General features: G+C 47.6%; 1 protein-coding gene across 1 annotated transcript; it reads right to left on the bottom strand.

Moving 5' to 3' along the window:
* Window positions 1-1,474: 1,474 nt before the first annotated feature.
* TRAF2 (TNF receptor-associated factor 2) lies at window positions 1,475-21,989 on the bottom strand. Its single transcript, XM_009698749.1, has 9 exons — window positions 21,802-21,989; window positions 21,043-21,121; window positions 20,579-20,677; window positions 10,111-10,182; window positions 8,285-8,359; window positions 7,238-7,597; window positions 6,099-6,276; window positions 2,469-2,617; window positions 1,475-1,693 (listed from the first exon to the last, which is right to left on the bottom strand). Exons 1-9 carry the CDS (start codon window positions 21,987-21,989, stop codon window positions 1,475-1,477), a joined length of 1,419 nt encoding a protein of 472 aa, XP_009697051.1.
* Between the last annotated feature and the right edge of the window lie 215 nt (window positions 21,990-22,204).

The following is a 22,204-nucleotide window of genomic DNA, read 5'->3' as shown; positions in this document are numbered from 1 at the left end:
CCGGCCAGCCACCACCCCGGGATGTGGCAGCAGTTTCCTCTCCATAAATACAGAGACTTTCTCACAGGTGCTGAACACTTGCAGCCCAGAACAGAGTGGCATCAGGAGCTCAGGGACAGAAAGAGGACAGCAAACTTCACTTGGGGACTTCTCCAGCCACCCCAGGTCCTACGCAGGTGGCTGCAGGCTCCTTGAGGGGCCAAGCAGTGTGCAATGACTGGGAACCAGCAGGCACACTGTTCTGACCGCCGAGGGAAAAACAGGAGAAAGCTGTCACTGATGGGCATGGCAGGCCCTGGGGGAGGGCAGGGGCCGGCCAGCAGCCACCCATCACACAGGCAACGAAGAGACACGCCACATCCATCAGTGCCGCAGCCGTCAGAGCTCATATGCTCGGCAGCTGCAGAGGGCCCTGGGAAGGCTGGTGAGCCTGCGCGGCTGCAGCTGCCCCGTGATGGGGATGAAAGCCAGCTGAGGAGCAGGCATGTGTGAGGACAGCCAGCTTCCAGCACTGTCACCATCGTGTCCACTGCTGCTCAGGTGCAGGCAGGCAGAGAATGGCAGCGTCTGGCTAAAAACCCACCTGGGGCTCTCAGTGTTCAGGGGGCTGACGTTCTGCACCGAGCCCTGCGCCACCCTCCTCTCCCAGGACAAGACGGGCAGTCTTCAGGGCAGATTCACTCCTCTTTCACTACGGCCATCCTTGGTGCTGTCCCACGGTCCCTCTCAGGCAGCGGGCACTGCCTGCCCCACCCCACGCCCCCAGCACACTGCTTAAAGCACCAACCACCCATCAAACACACAGCGAGGGTCAGACTCGGGGTACCGCTCCCCCATCTGCCATGCAGCTCAGCCTAGCACCCCTCTCTGAAGACACTGATGGCATCAAAACCAGCAGCAAAACAGTTCGCACATCTCTCACCCAGCTTGCGCCAACTCTGCCACGCACCCTTCCCGTCCACCAAGGCACAGACCAGCCAGCAGCACAGAGCAACGGCACCCCTGTGGCACACAGAACTGCCAGGAACACAGAGATCTGTGAAGAAAATCCTAGACAGCTGAGCCAAACATCCACACGAGGTGGTGCTTGGGCAGGCCAAACTCTTGTTTTACTACAGAGCACTGAGGATGTGCACTAAACTGGTAGAGCAAGAGCTGCACTGGTTTCCACTGGGAGCCCAGACAGCAACAGTTCAGACACCCAAGTCCCTGCAGGAGATCTTCTTGTACCCCACAAGACTGTGAACATCCACCCAAACCTCTTCTCAGGGAAGGTCTCTCTGGCACCAGGGAAGAAGGTTCCCATCAGACACCTCGTTTCCACTCAGAGCGAAGGTCCCTTTTTGGGAAGGGCTTTTCCCCTTCTGCTTTTTGCCCCCCTCCTCACTCCGAGACCTGCCTGAAGTGCAGCACAAGAGGGGGATGCCCCACTCGGGGCTGGCTCTGCGTTCACTGCTCCCGGAGGTGAGGAGGGTTAGAGGCCCGTGAGATCAACGATGGCTTTAATAAAGATGGCATCATCACGCACGTAGGAGTTCTTGGTTTCCATCACCGAGACGGGGCAGAACAGCGGGCAGCCGCTGGCAATGTTCATTTCCGTAATGGGTCGCTGGAACGAGGAGGATGTCACGTCGGGTCGGAAGGCATCGATGATGTGTTCCCGGTTGTTCTGATCCAGAAGCATCAGGGTTACCTGTGGGGAAATGTGAAAAATATACAAGAGCAGCTGAATAAAAAGCACGTAGAAACCCAACCCAGTGACTGCTCACTTGAAGCCTGTGAAATGTGCAAGTACCAATGCAACCATAGCCACATCACGTGCCTACAAATCTGAGAAATGCCTAAGCAGGGTCAGCGGAGAACACCATCTCAGTGACATTCTGCAGAAACCATCCCACATCCTGCTCTGTCACTGGAAACTTCTGTGCGGTACCACAGGGCTGTCAGACTGACTCTGAAAACCTACAACAGGCCGGCGTGGAGTTCACTCCCAACACCAATAACCCACATAGGTATTTCATTAAGTCGCAGAGTTGCTGTCCCCCCGTGAAAGAAGGCAGCCCCTCTCTCTGCATCAGTACTTCGTCCACTCAGCCCTGCAATGTCATTGCAAACCTGCAATGTCTAGGAACTGCAGTCTGAGCTTTTGACACCAAGTAAGCATCAGCTGCACCCCAAGCACTGAGACCACGACAACCTTCCCTTGTCCTGAATTCATGCAGGGGCTCCGCTCACTTTCCAAACACGCTGCTGCTCTCTTTCTGCAGCCTTGGCTGTTTTGTATTCCTGCCCTGTAGCACACTCGGTGCTTTCAGCACGACTGGGGAATCCCCAGGGCGGACGACGTATCAAAGGCCTTCCTTCTTCTTCTGCTTGCTAAGTAGGCCAGACCAACAACATCTAGAAGCTCAAGTGGGTGCAAAACTAGAGAGGCACATTGCTAGGCACGTTGTTTGTCCCAAACCCACCTTCTGGTTGAAGGGCCACCGCAGCAGTGCGTCGTTGGGTCCTTTCATCACCACAAAGAACAGAGACAGGTGGGTCCCACGCCCGGTGCCATCCCCATTCAGATAAACGCGCAGACACATCTTGTAGCCATACTTGCTCGTGTAGAAAGCTATCAAAGAGTCGCAAAATGGACACAGTGAGCATCAAACCCAGCAAAAGTACCAACAGGTTCCTTTGAACTCTGAGGACTCTAAAGTTTGGATCCTGGAAGAAGCCAGGTTTGGGTCTTAAAATACTCGCACCATCAAGGTGTTCTGGAAAGCCACTGGGTACAAACAACACTCAGATGCCATCTTAGACTGGCTGGGAGACAGCCCAAGGTCAGGCAGTCAGAGGCCCCTGGTTCAGCCAAGAGGCACAGAGCAGGGTCCCTGCCACCCCTCGGGCTCTCCGTCCGTCCGCCCACCCCCCCCAGCCCCAGGCACAAGCACCCCAGGCAGAGCCCAAAACTGGAGCTCTGCCCAGGAGCTGGGTGCTTCCCACTGCATCCCCCCACAGACCCACCAGTTGCGCCACATGTGAACGCTAAAGGAGTTGCAGTTCATGGCAATAACGCTGACGAGAAGGAACAAAACCACCCCCCAAAAAAACCCTGACTGAGTACTCACTGCACCCTCTTTCTAAGCTGGCTGCCTCTGATGGGGGCACAAGTTCAAGCAAGGGAGCTCTGCTCTCCCCTTAGGATGCCAGCCGCTCGGCAAAGCTGCATAACAGGCTCTCTCCTTCTCCAGCAATTCTGGGAATGCCCATGTTGCAATACCAGACCCATGTAGGGGCACAGAAACACCTCAGAAGGGGACCTGCGACAAACTGCCCTCTCACAGTGGCATAGAGCTATGTGCCTCAGGTCCGGCAAGGCCCAGCAGCCTCAGGGTACTGGGCAGGAGATCGGAGACAGTATTTTACTCCGGGACTCTGTGTGCTTTTATGAACAGGCAGACTAGCGCTAGCAGAGATACTGTGCACTTCCACAGGGTGAGAAGCAAGAGATCAGGGCTCTGTCACCACTTCCCTCCTGGCACTCCCCAACTTGTTTCCTCTAGTGCTTCCTCTCCACCTGCTTTACCCAAAGGCTTTCAGGTCTCTGCTAGCCCAAGCAGCACATCCTCACTGCCCACCTGGGGCTTCTCAGCACTCCTGTAACCCTGTGAATGTAAAACCAGGTGGGGAAGGAGGAAGGATGGCCCCAGAGCACTGAGAGTACCCAGGAAAAGGAACCAGGCAGCCAAGAGTGCTAAACACCTTGTGCACCACGCTGCCAGCTCAAAGCAGTGAACCAGGCATCCTCCTTCTCACCGGCCCGGGGAAAGGCAAAGCGCATCAGAAGAGAAGCAAGAGCCCAGAGAGCTGCTCCCTGGCATCTGACAGCCAGCAGCGGGTGGGTTGCCAGCAGGAGCTTTGCTTCAGACTGTCCCAGTTCATGTCCCTGAAGAACCTTTCTTGTGTGGATTTGCCTTTTTGAACTCTTATGATTTTGCCCTTTGCAAAATCCTGTGGCAATCGTTGTGTCCTCATAATGCAGGTGAGTGGTAACGCTACTTTTTTAAAACAAAGGTTTGTTTTAACACTGATTTCACTTGGTATTTCCTCGCCTTTACAAAACAATTATACTCACTTCCCTTTTTCATCCCATTCGTGACTTAGACCTCTCCCCTCCCAGCTGTCTCCTTCCCAGACTGAACAGCACTAGTCTATTTGCTTTACTTTCTAAGATAAAAAAAAACAACACCACCTCCACAAGAAACATTTCATTCTCAGCCTTATTTTCTCAGCTAAGGCAGCATCAGGAACGAGGATCTCTCATCTAAATGACATAAGCAAATTCTGTAGGAAACAAGTCTTTGTACTTTGCACTTGCAAGACAAAAAAACCTTCAAAAGTCCTGCCTTTTCCAGCAGCAGTCCCAGTGTTCGGCAGAGACAGCCTTCACCTTCCAATCCCTCTAGCTAAGATTTTCACAAGCCGATTGCAGAGACCAACCAGCAACACAAAACACAGTCTGGTGGCCCGCAAAGTAGTTTTTCCTTTGATGAAACATTTTATAAAAGCCCCTGAGCCCTAATTTTCCTGGCCTTCCACCACTGCTAGGGGACCAGACAGCAAGCAGCGTGCAGGAGGAAGCACAAGTAACCAAGAGCTATGGTTCTGGGAGGAACTGTGCGTTCAGAGCACAGCCGATCAAATGTCTGGACATACAAAGCCTCTTGCATTCAGAGAGGTTTCACCCCTTTCCCTCCCTTGCACTGATTCTGATATATCCCTCCAACAGCTGACTTGATTCTCCAACCTAGAAAACCACCTTTTTTTTGCCCCAGGTGGCATCAGCTCATGGAGGGATCTGAGGAGCCCCCAAGCTGGGGCACAGTGAGCCAGGATGCCTGTGGCCAGAGGACAACAGTCAGCTCTGTCCAGCATCTCTCTCCAAACCACAGCCTCTGGAGATGTTCAGGTCAAGCAGCTCTTGAGCACGGTGCAGGAGATGGACAGGATGCAAGAATTAAGGTCCTCTTTCTAAGTCAAACACAACAGATTTGAAGTAGATTTGTTGGCTTTTGGAAAAGGAAGGAAGTGCTGCCCTTCCCAAAGGGGACGGAGAGTAGGGGTTTTCCACTGCTGTTGTTGACTTTTAAAAGGAAATGCTAATTGAATGTGCAGAGTTTCAGTAGAAGTTTAGTTCCCCTCAAGAAGGGGAATCTTTTTTTCTTTTCAAGAGAAAAAGGACTCTGAACAGCCTTCAGCCAGAAAATAGATTTTAAAGTAGTTTTAAAAATTCAATTGCTTTTATCTTGTGGCCCAGCCACAGTCTGCTTTTTCACAGCACCAGGAAGCAGATGTAAGGTACGTGCTCTAGGTTTCCATGCAGCTCTGGGCATTCTGAAAAAAACTCTCCAGCACACTTAGATCTAAGTGATTCCTGCCTAGGCAAACACAAACTCCCCTCCTCAACCTTTTGTTGCAAGGGGATCTCCCCACCGAGCAATGAAATTGTGTGAAGCGATGGTTTCATCTTACAGCTGCAAGCCTGGAAAGTGCTTTCATCAGCAAACAAGCTGGATCACAACCTACTGGCTCACTGTCCGAGATTTTCTTTTTTAAGAACAGGAGGAACAATGCTGGGCTGGGGCAGTTCTGCGAGGATATCCTCTAACAGATATTCAAGCATTTCCTTAAGGTATGGTTTGGGCTTTATTTAGACATTGTCTCTTGCACCATCGTGCCTTAGGCACTAAAATATATTTCTGGGACTCTAATATATATTTCCTCCCTTCCTTAACCATTTTATTGCTGGTTTTATGGTCTCCGAGTATTTTAATTCTAACTAAAGGGTTATGCAGGGCTATTGCAGAGATAAGAGGGTTGCATTCTTCTTAATTTCTCATAGTAGAGGTCATCTGCAATCAAAAAAGCACCTCTTTCATCAGCAGTTAGCCCAATGCTAAAAAAAAAAAAAGTGGTTCAGGCTCCACAGGGAAAGGGGGACAGAACAGAAGTACATCTGAATGGCAAGCATCTCTCCTGCTAAAGACACCACAACAAATCCCACACCCAGCTGAGACACAAAAGGCTTTTGCAAATTTGGGGGCAATAACCTGGAGAGAAGATTGCAGGAGAGCGGCCCGTTATTGCCTCCTGACGCTTCCTGGCAAATTCTGTTATCTTCCAGATGAAAACACCATCGTAGGTGGAAGCTTCCATGTTGCGGATCTTTTCTTCCATCTCAGCCATGGCCAGATCTTTGAGCCCAATGCTTCTTTCCAGCTGCCGGACCTGCTCAGTGGGATACACGGTGCAGCCTGGTTAGAAACACGTACTGCTGTGAGACCCAAGAAAACCAGTAGACACCAGTATCCCCTTCAGGACGACTCTTTAGTGAGAGAAGTTCTTCAGAAATGACAGGGATCATGGGAGGGAGAAATTTAGCATCGTAAGCCAATTCATTGAAGCTTTCTTTTGAACTTGTCATTCTGGAGAAATTACATTGATACAACTCAGTGCTTGAGCTGGAAACTTTCCCACAGTGAATGGAAAAATCCTCCCAACGAGCAGCTCCATTATGTTAGCAGCACAAGAAGTGTGCTGCTAACTCAGCAGGGGGAAAAAAAACCCCAACAACTCAACATTGTGACAAAACTCAATTGAGAAAGAGAACCTACGCCCAGCCAACAAAGGTCTCCAGAGGGTTAATCACTGCTAGCTAACATAGGGTCATGCCAATTTTGGCAGCTCCCTTGCCAAAAGCGCACAGGCACGCTGCAAATTGCACAACTCCCAGCTGCCAAGACACGCTGGCAGGGCTCAGCAGGGAATGTGCTGGAGCATAGTGGTGAGGGGCAGCTTCTTCACACCTCCAGATTGTGCGTGGCATAACGCTGTAGCATAGCATCGATGATTACACTCTTTTTGAAAAGTCTGGAAGGTGAACAACCCCACGGACTCAGAGAGATCCCGTGAAATGCTAGGTGCTCTGTCTCTCGTTGGAAAACTTCACCTAAGAACAACATCTTGGTGTCTGCATAACTTGATTACTAACAGATGTCAGTTTAATTCCCATCTTTTCCAGGAAGCTTTTGAGAGTTGGGCACAGGCACAAATGATATTTTAGTTCTGCCTTCAGAGTTGTGGAATTTCAGGGCTAGGTGGTGAGGCTTTGCTAGCTAGTAACATGGAAAAGAAACTGAAAAAAGTCTCTGCTCAGAGTGCTGAAAAGCCCAAGCCAGTGGTTACACACCTTGTTACTCAGTGTTTCAATTTTCTCCTGATCTAGTCGATGTTGCCGACTGTAGGCTTCGGCTGTTAGAGACACTCTTTTCAACTCACGATTGCGCACACAGACAATGTTCTCAAAGGTCACCGTTTTCCTCTCAAGGGCCTCACATCTTTCCAAGAGCTCCAGGGACCTGGAAAGCTCCGACTCCGAGCACAGAGAGTTTGCTGCCAGTAGCGGGGAGTTGTTTTGCGATGAGGAAAGGGTAGGAAGGGGCTTTAGGTCTCCAGACCCAGCCTTGAGGCTGAGCACAAAACTCAGTAGCATGTAGAGATGCTCCGTCAAACATTTGCTTTCATGTTCTAGTAGCTTTTCATTTTCCACCTACATGAAGAGAAATACATCCCTCATTCAGCAAGCTCAATCTACACTGTCACCATCCACAGAACAAATTCCTCCTCTTGAGGTCACAACGTTAGCTTTAAATTATAAAGTGGAAAAAACAAAGATAGATAGTTAAAAACCCTGTTTTGGGGGTAGGGGGGTGGTTTTGTTTTAGAAATACTGCAAATCATGTACAACGATGGATGCTTAACGTTTCCCCAGCTGTACACACTGTTCTAGTCTGTCTTCCTCCATTAGTTCCCAACAAGGCTCTGTCAGATCTACTTAACAGCGCCAAAGGACAAAGCCTCACATAACCCTCCTTGAGGAGCTATTTAGATGAACATCACCAGCAGGAGCTGGGAAAACTAAGTCACATGGAGAAATATGGCCTGGCCCCAGTTCTGTGCTTACAGCTGAAAGCAGCATAAGCACCAGAGTCTCAAAGCACTCAGGGTGTTCCTCAAGGAGGAGGTTTCCTTCCACGTTAAGTTCATTCTCTGGATACCCAAATTCTGGATAGTGGATGACATGAAGCTCCATTTGCAAAGAGTTTGAAACACCACTTTTTTCAAATATCTGAAGGCAAACATCTGTAACAGTTTGGGCAACAGCAGTTTGCAGGTTAAGTCTAATACTGGAACCAAAACCAAGTCTCAAGATAAACATCAATAGACGAGCCCTTACCACCTCAGCACATCCGACAACCTCAAATCTGCAAGGCACTTTAGATCTGCCACAACTCTTCACATGGTCCCGAAACTAGAAAGGAAGGCAGGTAATGTTAGATCTTATGTGTCCCCAGTAGCTCCCTTTCCATCTCGCTGACAGCTAGGAAATGGAGGACGATCTCAAGAATGCCCAAACCATCGTTAATCACTAGCTGCCAAAGTGCACGATTAAACCTGGACACTGCCTACCATGACTTCCACTGTAACACAAATATAGCACTGACACCTGGAAGGAAGTTTTATTTCTCTTTCTCTTGGTGACTAGGAGGTCTCACTTCTCACCTGCATATGCAAGAAAGAAAAAGCAACCAGCACAGGTACATGCAATGGATGCTGAGCAACAAGCTTCACTGAGGGCAGAGGAAGGGGAGGCATAAGGAACAACCCTATGAAACAGAGAGATATTTAATTTTGTGCACTTCACGTAACCCTGGTTGGGATGTGCCATGGCTCGGTATTTTTGCTTTCAGCTAAGCATTATAAATCCGAGAACAAAAAGCTTTCCAGTGGTCCTGCCTGAGTATTTATAGCAATGACTGCAGGTCCACCTGCGTGAGGGAAGGGAAGATGCTCTCTTGGGTCCAGCATCCCCTCCCTGGGCTGCCGAAGGATGCCACACCTTCGCCCCCTCGTCTGGCAGCTGCCGGGAAGAACTGAGGCCAATGGCGGATATTTCTCCAGAGAAGTGCCACTAATCCCCCAGCCGCCAAGATGACTCGTTTGGGTTCCCACACAGTGCATGATTAATGCTAACCAGCACTGGCACATTATTATCTTGTTTTTGATATACCTCTCATCATCAGACATCAGTAGTTTCCTCTGAACAACAACCATATTCCACATTTAACACCTACATCTGCTACAACAGATGTCAATTAAAACTGTTTTTAAACCACTTTTTTAAAAAAAGCTTCTAGATCCATCTGGCTTGCTTAATGAGTCAAGTTACTCAGAGTTACAATGGCTGCAGCTAATCAACAAAAGTTTGGAGAGAGATAAAAAGAGGTAGTTAATATTTAAACAAATGATAAATCACCTATGGAAATCCTACAAGCCTAGTCTCTGCTGGGCTCCAGCTTCAGCCTGCAGATGAGCAGATTTGTAGCCCAAAACCCCAGTACGAAGTCCTTCATTACGCTGCCCATTTAGAAGAACTCTTTGCTCATCTTTTTGATGCTCCTGTCCTCCCCGACGCCCTACTACAAGGGCCTTTTGCAACAGTGCTACTCAAAATGTTTGCTCAGAGCAGGCAGGATGGTTTCAGATGAATGTGCTTTTTGAAGATGTTTCCCGAAACTTTGATTTTCAGACTCTTGAGCCTTGCCACCAGAGCCAGCAGCACAGAGACCCTAGAGACATGGATTTCATTACATGCTTAACTAGAAATAATTTAACTGGAGATGGGCTCCCTTTCCATAGCTGCAGCAGTGGTTGATACAGTTGCTTTACATAGGACATAAGTACCCTTTAAAGCCATGAGCGTGCTTTTCCCATGGAGGTTCTGCACCCAAACATGGCAAACACACCGCTTGAAGGGAGCTGGCGTTGGCAGCACTAATGCAAATCTATATGTGTCGATGAGTCACATTCGCTCGCACCCGACCAGTATTTTGAGCCTTATGGAAAGGTCACATCTGTACTAACGGCTGCCACTTAATTGTTTTCCCCAGTCCACTTTCTAACGGTCTTCGTTTTCCTCCCTGCTCCAAGAACACCGGTGTTGGCCCATCAGGATGCCACACACCATCGTGACACACGGTTCACCGGCAGTCGGATGGATACCTTCTCCCTTGGAATCTTCTTCCCACAGCCTTCGCAAGTCAGCGGAAATTCCGGGCAGACTTCATCATGAGCCTGTAAAAGAATCCACAGGAGAATATTTAGTCCTCTAAACAAAAGCTCCAATGAGGTTATATGATGAGTACAATTCAACAGGGGTGGTTTTATACTTTATTACAGAAGAGCGCTGGGTTCTACCAATCTATACTCAAATCTTGGTCATGCTGATAATTCTGCATGCTGACTCATTTGTGCGACCTCCAGGCTACCAGAATTTTGGGTGCTTATGTAGCCTCAGCCTCAATTTAAAAGCTGCTATAATAATTAAAAAAAATAATAAAATTATTGCTTTGATGGACAAGATAATCAACAGGAAGGTCCATTTACGGCTCTGCCAGAAAAATACACATTTGGGCAGGTTCAGCAAAGTAAGCCACTATCTCAGCAAGATAATTTGTATAATTTTTCCACTGCAATGGTTATCAGTCAGTTGAAGTATCAACCCATAACCTACTCATCACATGCTGGGCTGAGTTGTCTGATAATATCTTCACATTCGAATCAGAAAAACATTTTTCAACTAGAAAGAAAACTATTTTAAAACTGTTTCCTTTAATAGTCCCTGCACACAAGCACCCAGCCTTGCAGCAAGAGCACCCACAGTGTGCTTGGCGGCCAGAGGAGCTGAACAAATGATCAGGGCAATGTGATACTCTGTCCTCAGCAGATACTAGGGCCAGTGATACCAGCTAAATTAGGAACGCTAGAACACGCCTCTGCTTTCTGTGTTATTTCCACACTGCTTAAACCCTCTCTTTACACACCAGCCAGCTGAAACAATGCATTGTAAACGTCATGAACACGCAGTTCAAAATTCAGATTAAAAAGTAAATGCACTGAAGTATCCTGCCATGGTAGTAACAGGAAAAAAACCATAACCTAGAAGCATTATAAAGAAGTCATCTGAAACCAGATGCTTTGACAACTTGGTCCCATTTATTCTTTAACACAAGTTACTGTCTTGGGGGGCAGGAGGGAAACACGCACAAACTTACTGTTACCACATCAGAAACTGGAAAGTGAAACCCCTTAGTGGCTCAGCTTTGGCTTCTTTCTTACTCTCTCCTTTTTATACTTTAAACAAGTAATCAGACTCAAAGCTTCACTGCGTTGTCCCTGGAAAAGTAACCGGCCAGCCTGTGTGGTTCGGCTCGGCAGTGCTGCCTGAACAGACGCTGCTGCGGGCAGAGGAGGTGGAGGAGGCAGAGTGTGCCTTCCTTCATCCCACTCGCTCAGAAGGGCTGAATCCTTTCTTTTACCCACCTACTGCTCTCATCTTCCAGAAACACCAGATAGCATCTTCCCCACGACCCACAAAACGCTGGCGTAAGAACAGACAGTCTGGCTGAAGGAAGGAAACGTCACTGTAGAAATAACTATTTTAAAAAGGAGTATTTAAAACTTATATTCTCCCATGCCAACGTGCCAGGCATGAAAATACCACCCTCTCTGCACTCCCCACCTCCCAGCACTTATCTTCCATCCTGACTCCACGCTACACCACGATATAACACCCAAGACACAGGCAGCCCTGCGAAGCGTGCCCAGTTTGCAGCATGAGAAGGGAAAACAGCCCCACGCAGTTAAGCTGAAAGTGCAACTGGTCCGTATGTAAATTGTTTAAGACATCCAGAAGCATTAGCTTTAGCCAGCACAGATCCAAACCTCTAGACAAACTTGTTTGTATCAATGGTTTCGGGCTCTTCTGGAATCCCCTGTTCCTTCTCTCTCTATGCAGGTGTCTAAACAGAGATGGATGGTATCACTGCTGGAAGAAATCCACCCCACCCAGGAGCTGAAGAGCAGGGGTTGGCATTCGAGCCTGATGTGCTGTGCTCCGCTCTGCTAGGAATGGGGCAATCCTCCTGTTTACTCCTTTCCCAAACACACATCTGTGAGCTTCTGAAGCAGGGACGAGCATCTCTGACATTCAAGCATTTGCTGGGAACATTTTCAGCAGCTTTGGAAAGCCATCACTGTGAATGGGGCTAGGTGAGAGCAGAGTCACCCTCCCAGAGCGAACCTGTCATAGAAATCAAGTCAGATGGGAGTTGGAGAGAGGGGACGGCAATAGGAGAATTAAAGTGGAGCTGAAAGACAACAGTCTGGCTCTGACCTTCAGGGCTACTCTCCAGTTACCTCAGCATTGACTTCTCACCCACCAGCTGTAAACCGAGGCACACACCAGCCTGCAGCATCCAACCGCAGGAGTAGGAGAATCAAACTGGGCAGAGTTAACAGCCTGCACAGCAACACCTTGCTCTTCCCACTCAATTAAAACCAAAACTGCCAATTGATCCGCACATCAATTTGGCTACGTAAAAATAAACAGTGAGACAACCCAGCAGCAGCCTGTACATCACACACCATCATCAGAACAGGCAATTCTCTGGGAGCCCACCTGAAAGATTAAGAAAAAACAGACACAACCACCACTTTCAGAAGGACCAGGGCAGCCTACGAGCACTTGCTCAGGGCACAGGCACTTGTGGGTTACCACTGCAGCCGCTCAGTCCTCCGGCACCTACCCCGTCCTCCTCTCCGAAGCAGCACTAACGGGCAGCAATGGAGGTGCTGAGCCCTCCTCTCCTTGCCTGTAGGCCTACCAGTGAACAGAGCTGCCTGGGCACATGCCGTAACTTTCCTATCTCAGTATTAGGAAAGCAGAAAAGTGATTTGCAGTTATTTGCAGTTGAGGTTTCTTTCAAGGCACTCCTGGGATCATGCCCTTACACCCCTAGCACTCAACTGGCAAGAACAGGCAGTTCCCTTCACAGCAGCTCTGTGACAGCAAGGGCAGCACGTTTCAATGCAGCTGTGCAGAAAAGCGCAGGCACACACAGGGAAAAAGCAGGTTTTAATAACAGCAGCTGATCCCTGGACAACGCAATGATCATTTCCTAAGGAACACCAGGATGAGTGGCTCAGCTGTGCCTGTGTAAGTAAGACAAAAGGGAAAACTGCAGTTTAATTCGATTGCTGTTTTCCCTCTCCGGGCTTTGCTAAACTTCACTTGAACTACAGAAGAGGCTCCTGCTGAAAATTACTATCTTCATATCACGGTGCTAGAGCAGGAGCTGCACCTGCTCCCCAGCTGCCCTGCTCATAACCTGCCATATCAACACAAGTCCGTTTTTATGGAGGTCTTGCAACCGCATTGAGCAATCCATCAGTGTGACACAACGTTCCCCCTCCAGCTAAGAGGCAAGGCAGGTGGCTGAGAAAAGCAACCTTTGAAATAGCTGCTGTGAGATGCTTCTGCCAGAGCCCTGCCAGAAAGTTATCGCATGGCAACAGCAACCGTAAGCATCGACAAAGCTGAAAGGCTTGGCAGTAGGAAAGGAGCAACAAAAAGGAGGGAAAATTAAGAGGAAAGCCAGCTGAGATGGCACAGGGCACACTGGAGCATTGTCAGGGCTTTGGCAGTCTTCAGCCCTGGCTGGCATGGGGCTTCTTTGGTATCTTAGCCTGGCTCAAGAAAAAGGGTAGGCCCACAGAATTGTAGAGAAAACACTGAGAATAGGTCTTGAGTGTAAAGGAGACACCTGCCTAGGTTTTGAGGGAGCCTGAATCCCTTGTGCCAAGAAGCATGAGTTGATTCAAGCACCTCTGCCAGGTCCCCAGGGGCTCCAGAGCCTCCGAGACGGGAATGTGCAACACAACACAGGTACTTTGGGATGTCCTGCTCCTCTAAAGTCAACATGACCTTCCCTGCTTCATCTCCTCCTCATCAAGGGAGTCCTAAGGCTGGTTTTAAGCCAGGTCTGCTCAAACCTTTCCCCACACAGGTGGGCTGGGCTACCACACAGGTAGTTCTTGTACATGGTGACCACGCACATGGCCTTATGCTACTGCACGGAGCCTAGCAACACAAAGCTGAAAAGCAGGAACCCAGTCTGTAATTCACAGCGCCAACCAGGAACAGGAGCTTTCTGAGACTGTCACATCAGCTTGTGCCAGACAGAAACTGCTCCTTTTGCTGGGACATGCTGGCGAGAGAGATCCAAGCAAGTTCCCTTGGCATCACAAATAATTAAACCTCAAAGAAAGCGTCAAAAACAAAGATTAAGGTCCCACCAGTAACTGCTTGTTGCTTTAGCTGGGCACACATATGGCAGCGATGGCACAGGAAACCAGCATCACCTCTACTCTGCTGTCCAACTCCACGGCACCCATCTGAGTTGAGAATAAAAATTGGCAGATTTGTCGGGGTTGCCAGGGGCCTCACTCCCACCTCTTTTCAGAACCAGTACAGAAACTTCTGCTTTCAGCATTCAATGGATTTGTTCATCAGATTTTAGGGCTGATTAGACAGACATTTAATTTGGGGTTTATTGGTAGAGGGATATCAAGGCAGCATTTCATGCATTGAAGACAGATGTGAAAGCAAGAGCAGGTTTTGAAGAAGGCTGAAGGTACAAGAAGCATTTGAAAGCAGCAGCAGGTTTTCTACCATTTCCTAAAACAGACTCTGCCTTTCCCTGGTTGCTTTGAACTACACAAGTATGAGGTAGTGGCACACTCCAGGATGCTTCTTCCAAATGCCTCCATCATCTCAGAGGAATGATTTTCCTAGAGAGACTCCAGTCTGGAACAGAGCGGGGCTGGACCTCTAAGAGCATTTTAGATAAGCCTGAGTTTGAACATGACCTGGCCCCACAGCCAGCTGGAGCCCGCACACCACTGTCCCCTCACCTCGGATGCGGCCAGCTCCTTTGCAAAACCAAAAAGACTAAATTCGCTTGCCAAGGAAATTAAGTGTCTGTAAACAGCTGGCTGACACATAAGGGAGGCTGAAAGCAATTGGGAATGTCTGATCAGAGGTACCTCCACAGGTCTTCTAGGCTACAATTAACAGTTACAGTCACAGTTGTGTGAAAAATGCCCAAGATGTGCTGTTCGCATCTAATGAGGTCACTGCTCAAGAACAACCTGCCACTGGGGAGCGGACCTCAACCATATCATCACACTAACGATGCCAGGCGCCAGCACGTTTGTAGCAATGATTTGAATTCACCTCCCATAGTTATTTCTGACAGCCGAACGCTGTCGTTAGCCGCAGGAGATGCTGCGGTGCTGATGGTTGTACTCTAAGCACGTCGAAAACACTGCCCATGCCGACCAGGTCCCAGGACAACACTCCTGGAGAGATCTCCCTCCCTTCTAGCGCTACTTTCACCAGCATGCAAAGCTTCACCTTAATTGCTCAGATTAAAAGGGACAGCCTCAGGACCAAGCCTTTCAGAGGGCTGCCTGACCTTCACATTAGAAAGTGTGGTGTTGATACCGGCAAAGCTCTGCGAGCTGTAGATAGTGAGTAGGGGCAAGGTCGACTTCTCTGCCTCGCAGGCAGCATGGAAGTGCAGGCTGTGAACCGAAGGGCTGTTACAGCATGAGGCTGAGAACACCACTGGCACCCAGAAAAGGGGAGATCAGATAAATACCACAACTGGGACAGGTGTCTTTCATGTGCTGGAGAAGTTGAGCCTGCAGTGAGTGGTTTGATTTCAAATCCGATTTCTCTAGGCTGTCTGAAGAGTTGGAAGTGCCCAAGGGTGTGTGTGTGATCATGGCTTTGGCTCCTGCCAGACACCTGGAGCATAAGGAACATCTCCCTGGGCATAAAGTGCTGCCCCACGACCCCCAAAGCTGCGTTCACACTGAGGGGTATCCTCACAGCTTAGAAGGCACACACAGCACTCACCTCAGCTTCAAAGCTCTCAACTTAACAGCTTTTTGTTTTCCAAGGGGCAGATGCCAAAATTGTTAATTAGGTGGGCCACCACAAGAAGGCTGAGCTGTTTTCAGAAGGTAAGAGTAGACCCTCTACAGCTGGGGCTTTCCAACGCCCTCCCACGCATGCTCTCTGGCACTCCCAATGGCTTACCTCCCATCACGGGCTTGGACGGGAAACTGCCTCATGCCTGGACAGCCAGCTACATAAACTCTACTTCAGGGACTGTAAGGGAGACTGGGTTTTGTTTGTGGACCTCAGCTTCAGCTCTGGACAGTAAAGGTGTGTCAGATCCCTTTTTCCAAAGCAGGATGTCCTTTTAGTCACCTGTATGTGCAAAGTCAGGGATTCTTCCTCAAGAAAGCGATCTGGTCCTGGAGAAAACTGCTGATCAAGCTGGAGCTAGCTGCAAACTGCACTTCAACACCATGCCATAACCTGGCGCCAAAACCTTCAGAAAAAGACAATAAATGCTGAACTGGATTTTAAAAAGAAGGCTGGTCGCCCTGCTACAGCATCATCAAGCATGCTTGCCACAGTGCTTAAAATGCTGTATCCCATGCAGACAACACTGCTATAAAACACTCAGAAGTACACTTTGGAGGCAACAGGAGCCAGGTGAAGTAGCTTCAAAGACCAGCAGCTCTGTTCTAAGTGATGTGCAAAAGCCTAAAGATGAAGTTTTCAGCCTAAGCTGAAAATCATCACGAAAAACTATCAGGGAATTCCTGGTGTGCAGCTGGAATGGGAGGGCATGAAAAGGTGAAGTATCACGAAACAGGAGGATCCCCTGGCTCAGAGCCCCCAGCAGCATTTTTGAAGAGGCACAGTTTTCTCTACACAAGGTGTAGCAGGCCTTCTCCAGCACCTCCCAGTAGGAACACTGGGCAAGAAGGGACCGCCCAGTTACTTTGTCATCCTGGCCCCAGGAAGCTACATAGCCCAGAAGGGGATGTGGACATACTCTCCAACACCAGTGGCTTTGGAGTAATACCACTTAAGTTCTGAGTTTTGCATCTTCCACAGCCTTCCAGGCTTCGAGCGAACTCTTCAAAACCATGGTGACAACTGACTACAGGGAAAACACATCCCCTCCAGTTTGGATTAGGATAGGTTATCACCACAGATGACAGTCACCCATCCTCATTAGCTCAGCTCATCTGTTTTCCTAGAAACACCTCCCTTCCAACTTAGTTTAAATACTGCTGTCAGGATTAAGCTTAAAACTTAGTTCTCCTTCCAAAACTTAGACAATTCCATTTCTTTAGGTCTCAAATAATTCCATATCCCCTGAGATGAACCTCTGGCTGTGTAACAAATGGACATGCCACGGCTGACCACATGAACACCCCTCTGCAGCCCCCTCCTCCCATCCCAGTCCTGATGGGGACAAAGAAAGGGAGCTGGTGGTATGAAAAGCATAAATATAAGGTATACAAGAACTAAGACATGTGGATAAAACAGAAGAGAGACATAGGCAACTGGAGATAATACAAGGCAAGAAAAGAAACGTTCGCATGCTGGGGAAACACAAACTGCCCCCTCTACCTGGATATCACAGAGCATGTTTTCTTAGTCTTTCCTTTTGGTCTAACAAGCTAGTTTTCAATTCTGCAACCCTCCTTAGACTTTCCACCTGAATCTAAAGGCTCCTGCCCACAGCCTGCTTTTCTGTATGTACGTTCAGGCAGACTCATCAGGCAACCTATACATGAAAAGAGGTTACTGATTAAAAGGAAAAACCCTCCAGCCCCACCACAAACTGCTTTATCCAAATGCCACTAAGTATTTACAAAGTCTGAAAAATGCATTTATAAACCCAGACATGTGCTAAGCACTTAAATATTTCATACGCTCCACACAGCTTTAAGCAGAAGTGCAAGTCATGTCCAAGCAGATTGCACTCTTTCAGTTTTCTATGTCCCTTTGAGACCTGAATTTTAGTCTGCCTGAATAGAAAGCAAAACTGAAATCAGGTTTGTGGGGGTTTTTTGTCTAGTTTTTTTTGGGGTGGGTGTTTTTTTTTTTTTTTTGAAGTTGAAGAGCTAGAGCTTTCAGAATGCAGAACATTTTTTCCCTTGTTCATGCCCTGATAAAATTAGCAAACCAGAAGTGACAGTATCTCTTGATTTGTAAGTGGATAGCAGCCAGGTAAATCTCTCTCGGTACAAACACACAATTTTTGAATTAGCAAACAATGAATTCGCTCTTAGGGACTTTCCATGTCCTGTCGGAAATAGCACAGCAAGGGACTTTCCATAGTGGGAGCGTTGAGATGCTGCAGGACATTACACACATTGCTGGCTACAGATGAAATCATACTGCACAAGGCAAACACTATTTTGTGCCACTAAATTAAGAAGCCTACCCGTAAGGCAGAGTTTAATATCAGTCCACAGTACCAAGAGAGACTCTGGGCTAACACGGTCATTTGACGTCTCCTTTCATCAGCCCTCCTCAGCCACAAATACCATCTCCTAGCTCCAACCACATGAGGACAGCCAGGCCCGATTAAATGCCACAGCTCTTTGGGAGGCAGCTGGGAGGAGAGATAAGTCGAGCCAGACCTTGCCTCCTCCCACCAGTTCCCAGGAAAGAATTAACTTTTCCTGAGAGGGCACAAAATAATCTTAACCCCCATTAGACTGAATGACATCTGTGGTAGGCGGGAGAGATAAGCTCAACCCCAAGACAAACAAACTAGCACTGCTCGAAATTCCCCTTCCCCTTTCATCGCACAAGACTGCCTCAAGACTAATAAAAACCATGACAGTCAAGATCAATGCTGCAGACCTGCAGCTCAAGCACACCAGAGCCACACCTCTATGAAACATAGTCTGCTTTAGCAGACTTTTGAAGGATCTTCTGAAGATTAGGCAGAGAGTTAAAAAAAAAAAAACAAAACAACAAACACAGCCTTATCCGTTCAGATGCTGTTAAGCAGTTGTGCTTAAGGTCCCAGAGCAACACACACACCCGCAGCCTTGCAAGACTCATTCCAGGACAGCTCATTGCCCTTTTGAACTTCTAGTGCAACTTCTGGCTGGACTCAAGCCTGTGTTCAAATATTTGTAAGACCACACAAGGAGAACCTTTGGCAGCTGATGAGTTTTGCTGAGCTCTGATTTTTTTTTAAACCGAGGAGAAAAAGTTTAGAAGAGCTCATCAGTCACAGCACAATCAATAGCACTGGAAGCTGCTGACAAATATAATTTGGTTTAGTCTAACTGAGATGAGCTCACTTACTACAACCACCACTTTGAACACTGCAGCGGGCATCGGACTTCTAGTCACAGGTCACCAGCAGAAATTGAAGCATGAGTCAAAGAATCTGCAGGGATCAACAGCACAACTTGAACCTGGAACCTGAGTAAAACACACTGTACCCTGAAATGCAACTCCCAAACTCTCAGCGCTGCATCAGTGTTAAGCTTTTAACTCGACATTTATTCAGTCATACATCCGCACCATGAACCACTGACAGATCTATGAATGAGGGTTTCACAGCAGAAGAATCATTTAGCACCCTACATCCCCTCATCTTTTGGACTGATCTTTTAGCACAAAGAAGCAGAAGGTTCTAGACAGCAGGACAAAGAAGCAGAGGTGCAGAAGGATCTCTCTGTTAACAGGCTCTGCAAGCTAGGCAGAAAACTCAGGCATAATCCACAGCTGTTGTTTCTTCCTGCCACCTTGCAGCAGCATTGCCAAGAGAATCCAAACGTTACCCTAAACAGACCAAGGTTGAACCTCTTCCTGACACACATCTCAGTCACTACCAATGCTCCATGAACCACAGGGCTACAATCTTTACCTAAGGCAAGTGTGAGAGGGAAATAAAATTTATCCTCTTCTCTCAGGCCCTCCATGTGGTGGTTCTTCCATTCCAAGAGGGATGGCAAAACTGTCCTCCAGGAGCACCAAAGCTTCACAGGTGAATACACATTCAACTACTAACCACCAACGCATTTTAACAACGCAATTTGCCACAGCAGAGTTGACTTGTTGGAAAGCCCAGGGAAGCATGGGGTCCACTGCCATCCTCAGCAAGAACACGTTTCTCATGAGGGATGTTAGCTGTATACGTGCTAAAGACCAAATGCCCACAGCCATGATTAAGGCCTGGATTAAAAAGCTGCTGGGCTCCTCAAGAAGAGCATGGGTGGAAAAACCACTGCTCATGGCCCAGAACAGCTCGGAGCGATGGGTGGCCAGCAAGTGACCAAAACCCAGGGCCACTGCCCTGGAAGCTATGGCTGGAAATAGGATTGTGGCCAGGCCACTTTCGCAAGCTCATAAGTCTGAAGTAGGTTTTAGGTGCACATAACGCAGAGAAATTCACCACAATTTCATGGCACAGCACAGTTTCTTGACAGTTTGCTTGTCTTTTATAGCGGAAAAGAGTTGGAGATAGAGTGGGTGGTTCCCACCACGGAAGGGATGCACTTGCTGCCTGCGATCTCGAGCAAATCTGAAATTGTTTCAGTTCAGCCTGTGCCCTCAACAGGGCACACAAATCTTGCTCAGTCAAGATATCTCTCCAGCTTGCAGTGAAGTCCAGGGAGTTGACAGCTCCCGCTACCACTGTCAGTGGACTAGGAAAACCACCTGAGCCTTCACCAAACACAGAAGAAAGAAAAAGGACACAGACATCAAAAGCCTTGCTTTGATCTTTACCTCGTATTCTTTAATAGTCCCCTTCCAAGTGCAGCCACTGTTAATACAGACAGCAGGCAGACTTTCCACCTCCCGACGAGCTGCGTTGTCTGGGAAAGCCTAAAATGGAAAAAAACAAGCAAACCACAAAAATTACTGAGGGGTTGCAATTTTGGTCAGGTCTCTTAATTCTTTCTTAAGATTCTATTAAGACTCCTCCCAGGCCAGCTGCCACATCACATCCTCAGAAGTGTGCTAATGGCAAACACATCGTTATTACAGCGTTTAAGTAGGCCATCACTATATTAACGTGACCTGGATTTTAGAAGCTGGAGAGTCCACCACATTAATCATAACTCTCACTACTGAAGAAAATGTTTCCTAGGAATAAGGGATTCTCAGAACTTGTGTTTTAAACAAAAACTGCAAGTGGTACTAATGACCTCAGTGAGCTGCTTTATTTTTTAAAATGCATTTCTACTTACTGAGCTTGTTTCCAAAATAGAAATTCCTTCTTCGTATATTCCTTCCTGAATACAGCTGGCACACTTTTGAGGTCCAGCACTATCAGACAGAAAAATAATCATCAAACACAACAAGAAGAGACCGATTTATGATTTAACAATAAAGCGATTTCTGGTAACTTTATAAAATGAAAACATTTTCTTATTTTTAAAACACCACATTAAGCCTTTGCTCATGTGTATTTTTGACGCCCATTTCTAATTCTAATTTTTTTTCTTCTCCTGATTAACCACTCCATTCAACTTCCCTCACTTAAAGGCAAGACTGAGACAGAATACAAGGAAACTTCCCTGGAAGCCAGCTTGTTCTTAAATTTCTCGTATTTTGGCATGATAACCATACGAAGACTTTTAGGAGCAAGTTCCTTTGGTAGTTGTGAGGAAGACTTGAAGGAGATAGGTGATCCACCTGGATTGCCACCTGAATGGCAAAAACAATCCAGGAGATTCTGTAAAAGTGAACTTTGAAGCAAGCCTCAGAACAATAAAAGCAAGTCAGAGATTACACGTTTCCTTAAAGAAGGCCTGATGCCGAACCTCAATGATTAAACACAGTTCCCTCGCTGAGAAGGTCCTGAAAATGAGACTTTTCTCTCCTTTCTGACTTTTTACTTTCTCTCCTTTATTTCTCTACGTTTTTACTTTACTTTTTTCTCTCCGTTTTTACTTGAAAATGCCTTTTCAAGCATTTTGTCTTCAGAGTGAAGGCACAAAAACTACCTTATAATTTTCTTCAGACAATAGGAACAGTAGCGATGTCCACACTGAGCTTGAAACGGCCTCCTCAATATATTCTTGCAATCGGAGCAGAGGTATTTGACCTCTAGTTTAGTTCCCAGGATCTCCTTTGCAAATCCAGGCTGGTTTAGATCCAAAGAGCCAGGCGGAGTAGAGTTTGCTGCTGCCATGTGAACGAAAAATTCTGGCTGTATCTCCAGAGCCTGAAAATAAAAATATTTTCCCTGTTCATTTATAACTGGACGGTGGTAATTTGCCACATAAACTGCATTACTCACAGCATATTACACTGGCACCCAAAGCCCATCAACACAGGTAAACACACCGATGTAAACCACAAGCCTGCCTTCACTTAGTTAAAAATATGGAAAGAAATCTTAATTTT

This window comes from Cariama cristata, unplaced genomic scaffold, assembly GCF_000690535.1.
Source record: "Cariama cristata isolate BGI_N322 unplaced genomic scaffold, ASM69053v1 scaffold31270, whole genome shotgun sequence".
Classification (NCBI taxonomy): domain Eukaryota; kingdom Metazoa; phylum Chordata; class Aves; order Cariamiformes; family Cariamidae; genus Cariama; species Cariama cristata.
This window is presented reverse-complemented; position numbering and strand designations above follow the sequence as displayed.

Excerpts from the sequence above, each read along its gene's own strand:
- TRAF2 (XM_009698749.1), bottom strand. The coding sequence starts at position 21,989 with ATGGCAGCAGCAAACTCTACTCCGCCTGGCTCTTTGGATCTAAACCAG. Across the intron at positions 21,122-21,801 it reads TGTCTGAAGAAAATTATAAG|TGCTGGACCTCAAAAGTGTG; the intron begins GTAGTTTTTGTG and ends TCTGTCTGATAG. Across the intron at positions 2,618-6,098 it reads TCCTGCAATCTTCTCTCCAG|CTTTCTACACGAGCAAGTAT; the intron begins GTTATTGCCCCC and ends ACTCTTTGATAG.